Genomic DNA, 16,072 nt, shown 5'->3' on the forward strand with positions numbered 1-16,072 from the left:
CCAACTTGAGCCCTCAGTTTTCAAAACAAACGTTATTGAGGAAGAAGACTTCATATCTTAAAGAAAAATTAAAAGCATATTTCAACATTGCCACCTCAATATTCCCTAGTCAAAGACGTAAAGATGTCTCCCAATAAAGAAAAGCCATGGACCAGATGGTTTTAGAGGTGAATTCCATTAAATATTTAATGACAAATGAACACCGTTTCCTCTCAAACTCCCAAAGAAGTAAAGAACACTTCCTAACTCATTCTACGACACCAACATTATCCTGATACCAAAATCAGGTAACAACATCACAGGAAAAGAAAATTCACAAGAGTTTTCACAAAAGAAAAAGAGAACAGATCAAGAATACCCTTTTTATAAATGTAAAAATCCTCAACAAAATATTAGCAAATTGAACCCAACAACTATTAAAAGGATTGTTCACCATGAACAAATGCAAATTTATGTCAGGAATGCAAGAGTGGTTCAATATAAGACAATCAGTCAATGTAACATACCATTAATAGAACAAAGGAAAGAGGGAGGATTTTTTCACTTGGCACAGAAAAATGCAACACTTTTTCTTGATAAAAACGCTCAGAACGCTAGGAATAGAGAGAAAATTCCTCATAATGATAAGGGGTATTTATGAAAAACCTACAGCTAAAAACATCAAATTCAATAGTGAAAGAAAGACCCGGAACATGATAAGGAAGCTCCCTTTTATCACTGCTATTCAATGCTGTACCAGAAGTTCTGGCCAGAGCTATTCAAATGGGAAAGGAAGAGGTAAAAATCCATCTCTACTTGCAGATGTCACGAGCCTGTATATTAGAAAATTGCAAACAATCCACAAGAAAGCTCCTAGAGCTAATAAGTTAAGCAAAGTTGCAGGGTCACACAATCAACACATAAAAATCAGCTGTGTTTCTATACACCAGCAATGACCAATCCAAAAGAAAAAATTAAGAAAGTTAATTCCATTTATAATAATAGCATCCAAAAGAACTAAATACTTAAGGAAGGAATCCAACCAAGGGGGGGAAAAAAAAAGACTTCTACACTGAAAACTACAAAACACTGCTGAAAGAAATTAAAGATCTAAATAAATAGAAAGACATCCCGTGTTCATGGATAGGAAGATTTAACACCGTTAAGATGTCAATACTATCCAAACCAATCTACATGCTTAACAGTCCCTAAGAAAATTCCAACACCTTTTTTTCACAAGAATGGAAACGCTGATTCTGAAATTCATATGGAATTGCAAGGGGTCCCAAAAAGCCAAAACTACCTTGAAAAATAATAAACTGAAGGACTTAAGCTTCCTGACTTCAAAATTTACAAAGCTACAGAGATTAAAATACTGTGGCATTGACATAAGGTCCAATGTATAGACCAACAGAATAGAAGAGACTAGAGAGCCCAGAAATAAACCCTCACACATACGGTCAGTTGATTTTCAACAACAGAACCAAGACAATTCGATGCAGAAAGGCTAGTCTTTTAAGAAATGGTGCTGGGGGGGCGCCTGGGTGGCTCAGTCGGTTGGGCGGCCGACTTCGGCTCAGGTCATGATCTCGCGGTCCGTGGGTTCGAGCCCCGCGTCGGGCTCTGTGCTGACAGCTCGGAGCCTGGAGCCTGTTTCAGATTCTGTGTCTCCCTCTCTCTGACCCTCCCCTGTTCATGCTCTGTCTCAAAAATAAATAAAACGTTAAAAAAAAAATTAAAAAAAAAAAAAGAAAAAAAGAAATGGTGCTGGGAAAACTGGATATCCCTATGTAAAAAAAAAATGAAGTTAGACCCTTACCTTATACCATATGCAAAATGAATTCAAAACGGATCAAAGATCTAAACTTAAGAATTAAAACTATAAAACTCTTAGAAGAAAGTATTGAGGAGGGGCGCCTGGGTGGCTCAATCAGCTGAGCATCCGACTCCTGGTTTCGACTCCATTCTTCAGTCGGAGCACTGCGTCAGGCTCTGTGCTGACAGGACGGAGCCTACTTGGGATTCTATCTCCCGTTCTCTCTCTGCCCCGCCCCTGCTCGTTCTCTCTCTTTCTCTCTCAAAATAAATAAATAAACTTAAAAACAAAACAAGAAGAAAGTATTCAGGACGTTGGATTTGGCAGTGATTTCATAAACATGACATGAAAAGCACTAGTGCAAAAGGAAAAAACAGATAAACTGGACTTCACCAAAATTATAAAATTTTGTATGTCAAAGGACATCATAAAGTGCAGAGACAACCTATAGAGTTGGAGAAAATATTTGCAAGTCATAGATCCAACAAGGAAACAATACATGCAGGAAAAAAAAGGGGGGCGCGGTTTCCACGTATCACAAAGATCACACAATTTCATCTATGACAAATCATCTTCAACCCAAACATAATAAAGACTATATATAAAAGCATGAAGAGTCAGTGCTATAAAAAATTAGACACCCCAAGTATACTGTATCCTCGTTGATAAAACTTGGAATATAAAATGTATTAACAAGTCTGCGGACACTAAAAATGTGAGTGAGTAGGATACACGTCAAGCATTTCTAGTAGTTGAAGTATTCAGAATCTGCCTAGCTTTGAAGCCTATGGATAAACTTCTTTCTACAAAAACATGTCATTAGAAAACTTCTTCCTAAATTATATCTGCAGGGCACAATCAGTGAATTATTACCTATATTACTTCTGAATCTTATAGATTGGCTATTTGAACATGTAGAAATAAGCCCTGGTCTTTTTTTTTTTTTTTTTTTTTTTTTCCAGGAGCGATAATATGGCTGGAATAATAATTTCAACTGTGCTTCCAACGTTACTCACTTACTGAGCTATATCTGGGTTTCAGACCCAGAACACTATAAATCTGATTGAAAAAATATTTACAGAACTGAAAATCAGTGAAGTGTCATAACTGTCATCAACAATAGAATAAAAGAATGAAAGCTTTAAGTGACACAGGAATCACAAGTATATAATCAATCTATTATCCCCTCAACTGGATGTTAAGAACACAGCGGGTCAAAAATTAACTGACCACAAGGAGAAATACAGTGGGTGATTTTCAGGGTACTGAGCTACAATCTGCATGGCACAGACGTGTAGATATTCAAACAAGGTGGATTAGCTGTCATTACATGTCAAAGGCTGACTAAATAAGAGAGCCTCAATCTTATCTTTGGCAGAGGACAGTTCCAATATACAAATGGCTTCCTGTGGACCTAGTAGGTCATTTACTGCTGAAGAAATAACTATATTTTCATGCCTTGAGAGTCCGAGTGCTTAATATTGCAAACACCTTCCTATCAATTAATTCAGGAAAGATCGTGAAATCAATGTACACGAATCAATGTACAAGAATGAAGTAAAAGGTGAGATGCAGATGAAAACTTAGAAAGTATTTCAATCTAGAAATTGACAATGGTTACATTGCCACGTTTCTAGATGCAAGGTTTAGACCATTTTTTCTTAAGTGATTGAAGCAGCTAATACATGCAATAATATCAAGTATTAAAAACATTTAAGAGATTCAGTCAACCTCCCAAGTTCATGGCTTGCCAGAATAAGGAGAATGCCTTTTTTCTGGTTGTCAATGTACTTCAGTTCCTACTGTTCTTTTACATACACCGTCTGGCATTCTATCAAAAAATTATGGGACGTGCAAAACAGCAAGAAAATATACCCCATCTCTATGAGAGGAAACGATTATCAGAACTGACCCACAAACAGCACATATGTTGGAATTATCAGACAGGGATTTAAAAATAAACATAATAGGAGCACCTGGGTGGTTCAGTTGGTTAAGCATCCAACTTGAGCTCAGGTCACGATCTCGCGGTTCAGGAGTTTGAGCCCCGCATTGGGCTCTGTGCTGACAGCTCAGAGCCTAGAGCCTGCTTTGGATTCTGTGTCTCCCTCTCTCTCTGCCCCTCCCCGCTCACACTCTGTGTGTGTGTGTGTGTGTGTGTGTGTGTGTGAAAAATAAACATTAAAAAAAATAAAAAAATTTAAAACCTAAACATAAAAAATACATTAAAACATCAGGTGGAAAAGGTAGATCACATGCACAAACAGGAAATGTCAGCACAGAGAGAACACACAGAGAAAGGTATATGTATATGGAAGTACTAGAAATTTTTTAAAAATTCTGTATCAGAATTAAAGAAGTCTTTCAATGGGTTTATCAACAGATTGGCATAATAAAGAATTCGTGAAACTCAAGTAAGGTCAATAGAAACTACCCAAACTAAAATATAGAAAGAATTAGTGGCAAAAGAGCCATCTGACACGTTACAGACCATGTCAAGCAGTTTCATAAACATACGATTCAGTCCCAGAAGGGAAAGAGATAAGAGCAAACAATTTTTGATTTTTGATTTGGCGATACATATCTACCCAAGCCTCCCAAAGCAAAACAAAGCCCACACTGGATAAATACAAAGAAAACCACATCGAGGCAACTCATCGTCAAACTTCTGACAAACAGAAGTCAGGGGTGGAGTAAGGAGAATGCGGAGTAACCGCTTCATGGGTATGGGATTTATTGTGGGTTGTGGAAATGTTTTCCAACTCTGTAAGAGACGATGGATACACAATATTGTTAATTTACTAACTACCATCAAAGTGTTCACTTTAAAACTGTCACATTTTTTATATGCATTTCACCTCAACTTTTTAAAAGGAGGGGAAAAACACCAATATGTATTTCTCAAAACAAGGTATAAAATGGCCCTTAAACATATGAGACTAGTCAATTTCTTTCATAGCAAGAGAACTGCAAATAAGAAGTAGGCCAAAATACGATTCTCCACCCGTCAGATTGGCAAAAGTTTACAAGCTTGGTAATGATTGTGAACACACAGTGTGTGGCAAGGCTGTGAGTAAACCGGCACTTTTGTACATTGCTGACAAGAAGGCGAAACAGTACAGCCCTTATAGGGATATGTGGCAATAACCGTGGCACAGAGCCTAAAGGGCCCCACCTACTGGTGTTCACACCTTTTTATAATCTGCTCCCTTTAGTGTGTGCAGGGATTTATGACTTGCTTCTTCTAACCAACAGTCACCGTGTGATAACATCACATCATAAAAACTCCACTGAAGGCTTCTAAAGACTCCTTGCCAGCCTGGCGAAGTAAGTGACCAGTTGGGGAAAGCTCACAAGACAAAACTGCTGAGGCAGACTCCCACGGCAGGCAACAGGAAGCTAGGGCCCTCAGTCCTGCAACCCCAATGAAATGAATTCTGCCAACAACATGAGTGTGTGTGGAAGCAGATATTTACACAGTCGAGCCACCAGATGAGAACACAGCCCACCAGACATCCTGACGCAACCTTTTAAAGATCCTACACCAAGGACTCAATTAAGCTATGTCCAGACTTCTGACTCACAGAAACTGTGAAATGATAAATGTGTCTGTTTTAAGCAGTTAAATTTGTGGTAATTTCTTTTACAGCAACAGGCATTTAAACTTGTGGTAATTTCTTTTATAGCAACAGGTAACCAATACACTTATGTCCCACATGCATTTACCTTTCAGATTCAGTAATCCCATGTCTAAGAATTTACACTAAAGATACACTTCCAACAGTACAAAAATACACATGCATATGGTCATTAATTGTAACACTATGTAATCTCGACACCCAACGTGGGGCCCAAACTCACAACCCTGAGATCAAGAGTCAATGCTCTACCGACTGAGCCAGCCAGGAGCCCCAACAATTGGCTATTTCTAAGATAAACTGTTAAATGAAAAAAGCAGAATGCAACATAAAATATACAGGCTGCTACATTTTGTGTTTGAAAAAAGGAGGCAATTTAGAAGAAAACCTGTATCTGCTTACATTCATAGGAAACAAAAAATAAAAACAAGGACAAACAAGAAATCAATGATACTGATTACCTACATGGGGTGTGTGATTGAGAATGAGGATTGAAGAGATGGCTATCGAAGGAATAGGAAAGGGAATGACACTTTTTCTGATTATCACAAGTTGATAGCTGACAGCTCATGAATCAAAAAAATAAATATATATCAGCAAGGATGGAGAATGAGGGGAGGACAGAACAACCCTAAAAACTGAAAGCAAACAGAAATAAACCATGATGTACTGAATTTCAAATTAAACACACAACCACACTGAGGGTAGGGGGTTGAAAGGAAGTGAATCTGAGTAACCTGTAAAGAATATTTTTGTGAATAAGCTTAGTTTAGGGGAAAAAATAATTGCTAGCAAATCCTAAAGTCATGTGGGTAGTTTGTTTTTCATAGTGGTATGGAGGTAGCAATTCTGAAAGCCTTATGTGAGTACTGTAGGACTGAGTGAATGAGTAAATGTATTGATGTTGTCAGAAGCCAGGGTTCTTACTGTGGAAAAAGGCAGACAGATATAGGGAACAGGGAGGCCAAGAAGGAAACCTTTGGGGTTAGACTGGAAATGAAGGGATTAGCATGAACTAATGATTTCTAATATGTGTGTGTGTGTGTGTGTGTGTGTGTGTGTGTGTTCTATCCACTAAAAGGCTCAAAAGCAGTGACATCTTAGTAACAACAAAAATGCCTAGGGCCCAATCTTGGTTTCTATACACCATTCCACATTAAAGGAACTGGGTCCTTGGAAAAACATCCAATTCCAAGGCTAAAGTCGGGAAGATACACAATGGGACTAAAATATTTTACTGTGCCAGAGAAATAAGGAAGCGCTAAAAAACAATTGGGCCATGCTGAAAGGACAAAGGGGCCAACTTGAAGGCACTCCTGCTGGCTAAAGCTGAGGCAATTTGAACAACAAACCAACAGTAATGGATCATTACTCACTAAATAAAATAGGAACCATTGGTCCTTTCAGGTAATAGTTTACAGATATAATAGAATGCTGATAATTGTAAAGTTAGAAAATCACCATTCCAGGGCACGTGGGTGGCTCAGTCGGTTGAGCATCCGACTTCAGCTTAGGTCATGATCTCACAGTTTGTGAGTTCGAGCCCCACGTCAGGCTCTGTGCTGACAGCTCAGAGCCTGGAGCCTGCTTCAGATTCTGTGTCTCCCTCTCTCTGCCCCTACCCCACTCATGCTCTGTCTCTCAAAAATGAATAAAAGTTAAGAAAAAAATCTTAAAAAAAAAAGAAAATCACCATTCCATAACCATCACAGGATAGATTAGTTGCTCAGTGAGGATGCAAAAATCCTCACTGGCTGACAATTCTAAGGCAGAGAAAGTTTGAGCAGGAGCAGGAAATTAATTGCATGGTCTCAAAGTGTCTCCCCAGAAACTGCTTATTAGTTGTAAGAGGAGAAACAGTAACTGAACAGTAGAGAAACTGAATGACATTCTGAAAGGGTAATCAAAATTAAAATTATTATTGATGGACTAACAGACATTGCACTACTCCAAATGTGACATCCTAAAAAGAACACATCAATTATGTATCAATTATGTATTATTTTCAAAAGGACATATAATCCAGATTCAATCATGAAGAAACAGATAATCTCAAACTGAGGAACAGTGTATAAAATAACTTCCTTGTATTCTTCACAAATGTCAATGTCATGAAAGAAAAAGAAAGGCCAAGGAATTGTTCCAGATTAAAAACTAAAATATTATAACGAAATGTAATACAATATCCAGGGCTGGATCTAGACTAGAAAGAGATGTTATTAAGAATATTTTCAGGATAATTTATAAAAATTGAATACAGACTGTAGATTAGAAGACAGTATTAAATTTTCCTCCACCTGATAACTGCACTGTATTTATGTATATTCTTGTTCTTCAGAAATTAACTCTGACGTATTAAGAGGTAAAAAAAACAAAACAAAACGTAATGTACACACTAATTGATCTCTCAAATGGTTTAAATAGTAGCTGTGCATATAGGTGGTTTTAGACATACTTATAAAGCAGGGGAAGGAGGGAGGGAAGTAGGAAGAAGAAATAATGAAGTAAATGTAAAATGTTAAGAACTGGTGATTAGGGAGAATATATAAGAAGTGTAAAATGTACGCAACTTATCTGTTATTTTGAAGCTGTTGAGATTCTCAAAATAACACATACACTGGCATTTTTAAAGTACAGTAATTATACTTGCTGCTAGATCTGATTTAGTGCAATACAGGATACAAAGCATGTTCTAGCACACATTAGCTTTTTAAATATTTTTATAGCTGTGCTTCAAAATTGGCTTCTTGGTAATCTTATGCCTTCTATCCGATCCATTCAGAAATGTTATTCAGAAAAGTGGCCTGCGTAGGGTTTTCATGGCACAAAAAAGTGACGAATCTCTGCTCTAAGCTATAAATCCCCTATTTACTTACAAGTTTGTCGTAAAAGGAAAATTAAATTAGTCTGAAGCTTTTTGCTTTGCCATAAGCAAATTATAAAAGGAAAACATCACTGATAATGAACATCTAACCTTACAAATTTCTAGAGTGATTAAGTGCTACGGCAAAGAGTATTCAAAATATTAACCACAGCTTCACACAAAGCATCTAAAAACACACACAAGACCACACATCCATATATGAAAAAATACAGGCACACAGCAACTATAAAAATGAATCAAGACTGCGACATTTCTTACAGAAAAACTTAGTGCTTATCTTTAAAGAAATGGGTTAAAAATAAGATACTATTTACCATCTCTCTTTTGGAAAATTTTTTAAAATTTCTTTAATGATTGGCTGGTAGCAGGCTTCCCTTTCTGCTTTCCCGGTTTCACTCCAGTCTCTCACAAACTGTTTCAGTGTGGATTTTAATTTATCCATGTCAAATGTAGATGCTGGCATAATCTTTCCATTCCCCTGTTTAAAAAACAGAAATCAATTAGCTTCTGACAAAGTAATCAATTTTGGATGTGGTCACACAGACATGCTACTCAGGGGCCATATAGATGGTCTAGTGGATAAATCACTAGCCTCTCACCTCAACCGGGATTCAAGTGCAGCTTGAGATCCTAAATGAAAAGAGCTTGGTGGTCTCACTTCTACCCTCAATAGATTAAAGTCCACTAATCATGAAACCACCATATAATTAAGCAGTCTTTACTCAGGAGAGGACCAGAACTGAGCTCCTATGGAGACGGAACATCTCTCTCTAAGAGAGGGAAGAAAGTCCCTCCGGGTCATTGATGGGGCAGCATGGAGAGGCTCACACTGGAGTGGCCCAACTGTATCTATCCTGTGGATACAAAAAGAGGACTTCAGTTTCTATTACTGCCAGTCCCTTGAGATTTAGAAGTGAAAATAATTTCTTAAAGTAAAAGATAAATATCAATAGATACAAGATACTGACAATGAGTTTAGCAAGGGAAATTAATTTTACACGGCTACTAAAGTTGTTTACAAAAATTTAAGTCACTAACTCTACATGCTAGAACAGTCAGAATACTATGTGAAATGTATATCCATATGGCAACAATTATCTTACTATTTTTAGGGGAAAAAATCAGTGAACAAATCCAGTTTCTGGCGTACTATCCTATTAAGCTTAATCAAATGCCTGAACATGTAAGTGAAAACACTCTCTGAGTAGAGCAAATGACTCATGCAAAATATAAAAATGAAATCCAGAAAGATAAAGACCTCAAAAGACAGAGGTTAAACCCTAAAATAAAAATAGAACAAACTTTCACATACATCTTCTCCATATTCTTTATTTTCAAACATATGTATGCAATCATTCACAATGGTCAGTAGTATTTCTTGATTATGGTCAATGCATTTCCGAATCTTGTCCAAGTGAAGAATAAACTGAGGAAGTAGTTTCTGTTGGTTATCTGGAAGTGATCGAAATTGTCTTTCTGTTCGGTTCACTCGCTCATGCATACTGGTGCTAAAACATAAAAGGTGTTTTTTAAATTGGCGAAAGAATTCTCACCAGGGCCAATCTTATTTTAAGGCTGTCTTTCTGTACAATTATTCCTTATAATGTTGGATACTGTCCTGTTATTTACAATCTTTTGGTTTCTTAAAGGATACCAACTTAGAAATTTTATATTTTCACCTTATTACAAATTCTTTAGACAAACAAAAGACAAAGAGTTTATAAGTAGCAAAGTAAACATCTGCACCATTTGGGGGGTAAAAGAAAACATGAAGAGGATTAACGTACAATGAGTTTATTTTTATGATTTTAATTTCCAAGCTTAAAATTTTCAGCAAACTAGTTGAATGCTTTAAATCTATCAGAGCAGAATACTGCTCTGAAATTACTTTAGAATACACAAAATGTGTTTTGAAATTAACTAACAGCCAACCAAGCTAAATTTTTAAAAATCACAAAAGATCTTATGTACTACAAAAGTAGTAAACAAAAAAAAAATGAAATTTACATGATATTATTCATAATTTGCAATCCACAAGTTTCCAGATAACTCTAAAGGTCACTTTGGGGATTATCTATTTATAAAATCTGAAAAAAAAAAACAAACCATCATTTAAAAAGGTCAAATATTACATTTGCAATGAGTGCCATTTTATATCAATCAGATGGGCAAAATCTAAAAGCCTGACTATAGGAATATATAAATATGTATACATATATATACTGATTGATGGTAGGTGCATAAATTGGTACAACCACTCTGGAAAATAATTTAGCATTTCGCAGTAAATCTTAATACACACACTCCCTATGTCATAGCAATTATAGTCCTAGACACATACTCAAGAAACTCTCGCAAATGGGCACCAAGAAACTATCTTCTTAATAGCACTGTTATAAACAACAAACAACCTAAAGGTCCATCACCAGTAAAATGAATGAAGAAAGTACCGTATAATCACACAATGGAAGGTAATTAAATTAATAAACTACAACTAGACACAATAATATGGATAAAACTCACGAATGTAAGTATTTGTCGAAAAAAGCAAGTTGCAGAAAAATGCATAATGTACAATTCCACCTTTTATAAAAATAAACAATACATTACAGGGACTGAATACAAGTAGAAAAACTATAAGGAAAGCAAGTAAATGAAAATTCAATAAAGTGATGTTCTTTGAAGGGAAAGGGAAAGGATGTTTTTTGTTTTTTTTTTTTTTAACCCAGGTGTTAGATTTCTGGGTATTCACTGTATCGTTCTTTACATTTTATACACACAAACAAGTAAGTCAATGTTTATGTTTCTTCTAAACACTCTTTGGCATTTACTCCATACTAGATAAAAATGAAAAGCACTTTTTCATTTGATTGACTGAACCTTTCTATTCATCCAAATAATTCTCATTTTTATGCCACATCACTAATTTCTGAATAGCAATAAAGACGTTCTGAGGAAGCTCTTGACTAAAGCAATAACCTGACCATGCTTTTAGAAGCTTAATGTGGTGGCTATGGTAGTTAGGGGCGAGGGGGGAATGGCGAGGTAACGTGAATAGATGAAATTGGCAGTGGCTGCATGCATGTTTGCTTTCTTCCCCCTGGAGACAGTGTAATAGTGAGCTCTGGAGTCAAAACACATATATGAATTGAAATTCAGGTTATGCCACCTATTTGCTGTGCAACCCTTGGAGAGCTACTTCCCTCCTCTGCGCCCCAATTGTCTCATACACAAAACAAGGTAATACATAACAGTGATGATGATGATGATGATGATGATGACGACAGAAGCTGTCATTTATTGAGATTTAATAAAAGCCAGGCCCTACATCAAAAGTCACTAAACATGGATTATTCTGGAAAATCTCCATAAAATTCCATGAGGTGGCTACCGTAATACTTCTCTGCCAACCCAATGGATTTTACTGAAAATGTAACAAAATAATGCACACATATCACCTAGCCCAGGGCCTGAAACATAGCTCAAATATGGTGGGTATATCTAATTTACATAATGAAAATACAAAAAAAAAAAAATGTAGAGAAGTAAAAGTCCTCCAGGAAAAAAAGCTACTAATAATTCCTCTTCTAGAGGCAATCACTTCTAACTTTTTGACATAGTTCTCCTTGTCGTTAAGACAAAGTCACTTAAGTGCTTTTCTAGTCAAAACGTGATACACAGAACAGCAGATCACTTGGAGGTAACTAGAAATGAAGAATCTGACGCCCCACCGAAGACCTACCGAAATGTAATCTGCCTTTTAACGAGATCTCCAAATGATTCACATGTACACCAAGTTTTCAGAAGCACTTGTAATCCTTCATCTTTATCAAAGGCATTTTCCCAGATCAGAAAAAAAGTTCTCTAATGACTACAGCACAAAAGACTATATAATGACTGTTCATTATCCCATCTATGCAACCAAAATTTACATATTTCCCAAACACTGGACATCTAGATACTTTCACTTGTCTATATGATAAACTTTCTGTTCTAAATTGGTCTATATTTTAGGAAAAAAAAATACTACAAATTCCCTAAAGAAGAATTACCAAGTTAGAAAGAGTAAGTAGGGGCCCCTGGGTGATTCAGCCGGTTAAGCATCTGACTCGGTTTCGGCTCAGGTCATGATCTCACAGTTTTGTGAGTTGCAGCCCCATATGAGGCTCTGCGATGACAGCTCGGAGTCTGCTTGGGATTCTCTCTCTCTGCCCCTTCCCTACTCATGCTCTTATCTGTCTCAAAAATCAATAAGCTCAAAAAAAGTAAAAAAAAAAAAAAAAAAAGAATAAGTATTTTTCAGGTTAACACAAACTGATTTTCAGAAGGACTGCATCAGTTTGCATTCCTATAAAATAGATGATGACACTAAAGAATAATTAAAAGTGACCATACTGTGTTAGGCAAACAGTGGAGTTGTGAAGGTTTACAGCTCACAGTCAAATGGTGAAAACAGTCTTACAGTACTTCATTTCTAGTATTCTTGGCCACTGGATGCCGCTCAACATTCCTCTCAGCACACCTCAAAATTCAACACAGACACACTGAACGTAGCACACGATCATCCCCCCAAAAAACCTGGCACTTCTTCCCATATGGCTGATGAATGGCACACCATACATCCACTCAGGTCAGAAACAAATGAGTCATCCTAAAATGCCTCTTCTCACAGATCCCACAATCACAAGCCCCAGATCCTTTTGATTCTACTTCGTAAACTGTCTGCAAATCACTACCTCTCCCAGACCCTCATTAGGTCTCCCAAAGATTCCTAAGAGGCCTGCTCCCTGGGAATGCTGTACCCGGCCTAAGTCTACCACTCCCTATGAATTCTAAAATACAGTCTTGTCCCCACTGAATCTCCAGATTTCAGCATATGCAAAGAGCAGTGAATACACGTTCAGTTATGTTCCCTAAGTGCCATTTTTGATGCTCGATGAAGACTACTTAATTTCCACGTTTGCAGGGTAGTCGAGGTAAGTTATAGATTGGTCAGAAGAGCCCACACGTATTTGCTGTCAATTACTGATACAGAAGTGATGTTAACAACACAGAACAGGATGAGAGGCTGCATATCTTTTAACCCTTGATTACTCTATGGTGTGCCAAACTATCCATAACATACACCCACAGTGTCTCTCTTGAAATAAGGGAGGTCTTAGAAGTTGAGAAGAGAGTCTACTCCTTACTACATTATTTTAAATTTTTTTAAGCTTTATTTTTGAGAGAGAGAGAGAGAGAGAGAGAGAGAGAGCGCATAAGTGGGGGAGAAGCAGAGAGAGGGAGACACAGAATCTGAAGCAGGCTCCAGCTCCGAGCTGTCAACACAGAGCCTAATGCAGGGCTCGAACCAACAAACCGAGAGATCATGACCTGAGCCGAAGTCAGACGCCCAACTGATTTGGCCACCCAGGGAGCCCCCTTACTATATTATTTTAAATGGAGCTAGCTTTACTGTTCTAAAGATGCTTACCCTACCAATGTACTTTAAGAAAGGGGTGGGCAAACTATGGCCCCCTGGCTACTAGGCCCATTTTACAAGGAGTTTTACTGGAATATAGCCATGCCCAATTGTTCACATACTGCCGACAGTTGTTTCCACACAGGGCAGAGTTAAATAGCTGTAAGAGACTACCTAGCCTTTCAACCTTAAAAACATTGCCTGGCCCTTTAAACAAAGTCTCCCAAACGGCTTTTAAGGAATTTTTTTATAACCTTCAGGCTCTCCTTGGTTCTGAACTCAGTGGCAAGAGGCCATATCCTCTGGTGGCTAAGGGGAGAAAGGAGAGTGAGCAGCCATTATTTCCTGGGATAGCTCTGGGATATTATTTCCTTCAGCTCTCTCCGGAAGGCTGGTCTCGGCAGTGACCCCAACTCTGATTTAGTCTCCTTTCATCAGCGTGGGTCTGATACTGCTGGGTCTGAGCCAAGGGCCAACGTCATAGACCCATTCCTCTGCACCTGTTGAATTACTCTAGAATTCCAAACGGGAAAGCATTATCTTTTCAGAAGGAAAGTCTGTCTCAATCCATTTTAAATATTTATTAAAAACTCACAGTTAGGGGCGTCTGGATGGCTCAGTCGGTTAAGTGCCCGATTTCGGCTCGGGTCATGATCTTGTGGTTCATGGGTTCGAGCCCCACGTCAGGCTCTGTGAGGACAGCTCAGAGCCTGGAGCCTGCTTCGGATTCTGTGTCTCCCTCTCTCTGCCCCTTCCCCAGCTCACACTCTGTCTCTGTCTCTCTCTCAAAAATTAATAAACATTTAAAAAAAAAAAAAAAACCTCACAGTTAAAACTGTCTTACTAAGTATCACTGCTTACTAATGCAGGGTAAAATCTTAGTGAACAATTCTGGATTTCAGGCCAGACTCTACCACAACTTGGCTGTGTAAGCCTGGGCAAGCTGTTTGCCTCTTTATATGGCTATTCCTTCACCTGTACAAAAGAACTTTACCTCTCCATGTTTTAAATCTCACCTAATTGCTATTTCTAAAAGCAGGATGTTTCTGATGAGACCTTTGATTTTTTTAACTGTAGTATCTTCTCCATGACCAAGTATCTTCATTCATTTTAGGACTGACAAATTTTTTTTTTTTTTTTTTTGCTATTTGCTACAATACTCGAATCGTTTTTGCCTTAATCAAAATATATCATCTATGCATAATCTGTAGGAAACACAAAGTTGGAAGCCATTGGAAAAACATTAATCAAGACAATTCTTGCCTTGTGATTTTTAATCTAAATCCCCTATATAATAACTAAAAGACATTTAGCAATAAAAGTAAACTCCACAATTTAGAAGTACTTGCTAAAGCTTCAGAATAGGATCGTCCATCAGAACGTCCTGCAGTGATGGAAACGCTTACATCTGCACTAATATGGCAGCCACCAGCCACATTTGAAAAGCACTTGAAATGTGGCTAGTGAGGCTGAGAAAATGAATTTTACATTTTATTAAGTTTTAATTAATTTAAGCTTAAATTTAGCGAGATGTGATTAGTGACTACGGTACCACAGTGGAGGTCTAGAAGATCATAAAATGTTGGACTGTAACAACTCAGAGTATTTTCTGCTACAAAATGCTTTCCATACCCCCTAGACCTTCAAGTGATGTTTTAAAACGCATTTTTTAAATACTATTTTCAGTCTATTTCAATGTTTCATCAAGAGCGTACATGCCAGGAGCACCTGAGTGGCTCAGTTAAGCCTCTTGATTTCAGCTGAGATCATGATCTTACTCTTCATGAGATAGAGCCCTGCATTGGGCTCTGCGCTGATAGGAGCCTGCTTGGGACTCTCTCTTTCTCTCTCTCTCAAATAAAGAAACACTTAAAAAAAAAAAGTACACACAAATAAAAAGGATTGTTTTTAAAAAGTGAAATTGTCCTCAATCCCACATTAAAGAGGGATGAGTATAGGAATCTATCACAACCACCAGAACATTCACACAAGCACTCTTCTCTATATTGCCACACTCGAGCCCTCGTGCCAGATCAAAGGTCTCTGTGCTCTCACAAAAAGGCCCATTTGATACCTAATCATAAGTATCAATTTTATATATGAACCTGCACAAACACACATTTTAACTAAGTGGGTCCACTGTGATTCACTGTATTTCCAGAAAATATTCCAATATTCTTTCTAGAATTTTCATAGTAAAATGTACCAGACTTTTCTGTACCTACCTCTCCTAGCTATCTAAATCTAAGGTCAGTTGTTTCCCCTCCCTGTGGTGATTCTTGAAGGCACAATAC

At 37.5% G+C, this 16,072-nt stretch overlaps 1 protein-coding gene across 6 annotated transcripts in view; it reads right to left on the minus strand.

The window, feature by feature from the left end:
- Positions 1 to 16,072, minus strand: part of CARNMT1 (carnosine N-methyltransferase 1) — a 44,599-nt gene that overhangs the window by 26,638 nt on the left and 1,889 nt on the right. For 4 of the 6 annotated variants that reach the window (XM_042963983.1, XM_042963989.1, XM_042963987.1 and 1 more), the window contains exons 2-3: positions 9,630 to 9,825; positions 8,632 to 8,795 (exon numbers count right to left, since the gene is read on the minus strand). In XM_042963983.1, the coding sequence (XP_042819917.1) occupies positions 8,632 to 8,795; positions 9,630 to 9,825 (360 nt within the window). Of the gene's footprint in view, positions 1 to 8,631; positions 8,796 to 9,629; positions 9,826 to 10,324; positions 10,405 to 16,072 lie in introns of all 6 variants that reach the window. The other 2 variants (XM_042963985.1, XM_042963986.1) reach the window with 1 other exon arrangement.

The sequence above is a fragment of the Panthera tigris genome, chromosome D4, assembly GCF_018350195.1.
Source record: "Panthera tigris isolate Pti1 chromosome D4, P.tigris_Pti1_mat1.1, whole genome shotgun sequence".
Classification (NCBI taxonomy): Eukaryota; Metazoa; Chordata; class Mammalia; order Carnivora; family Felidae; genus Panthera; species Panthera tigris.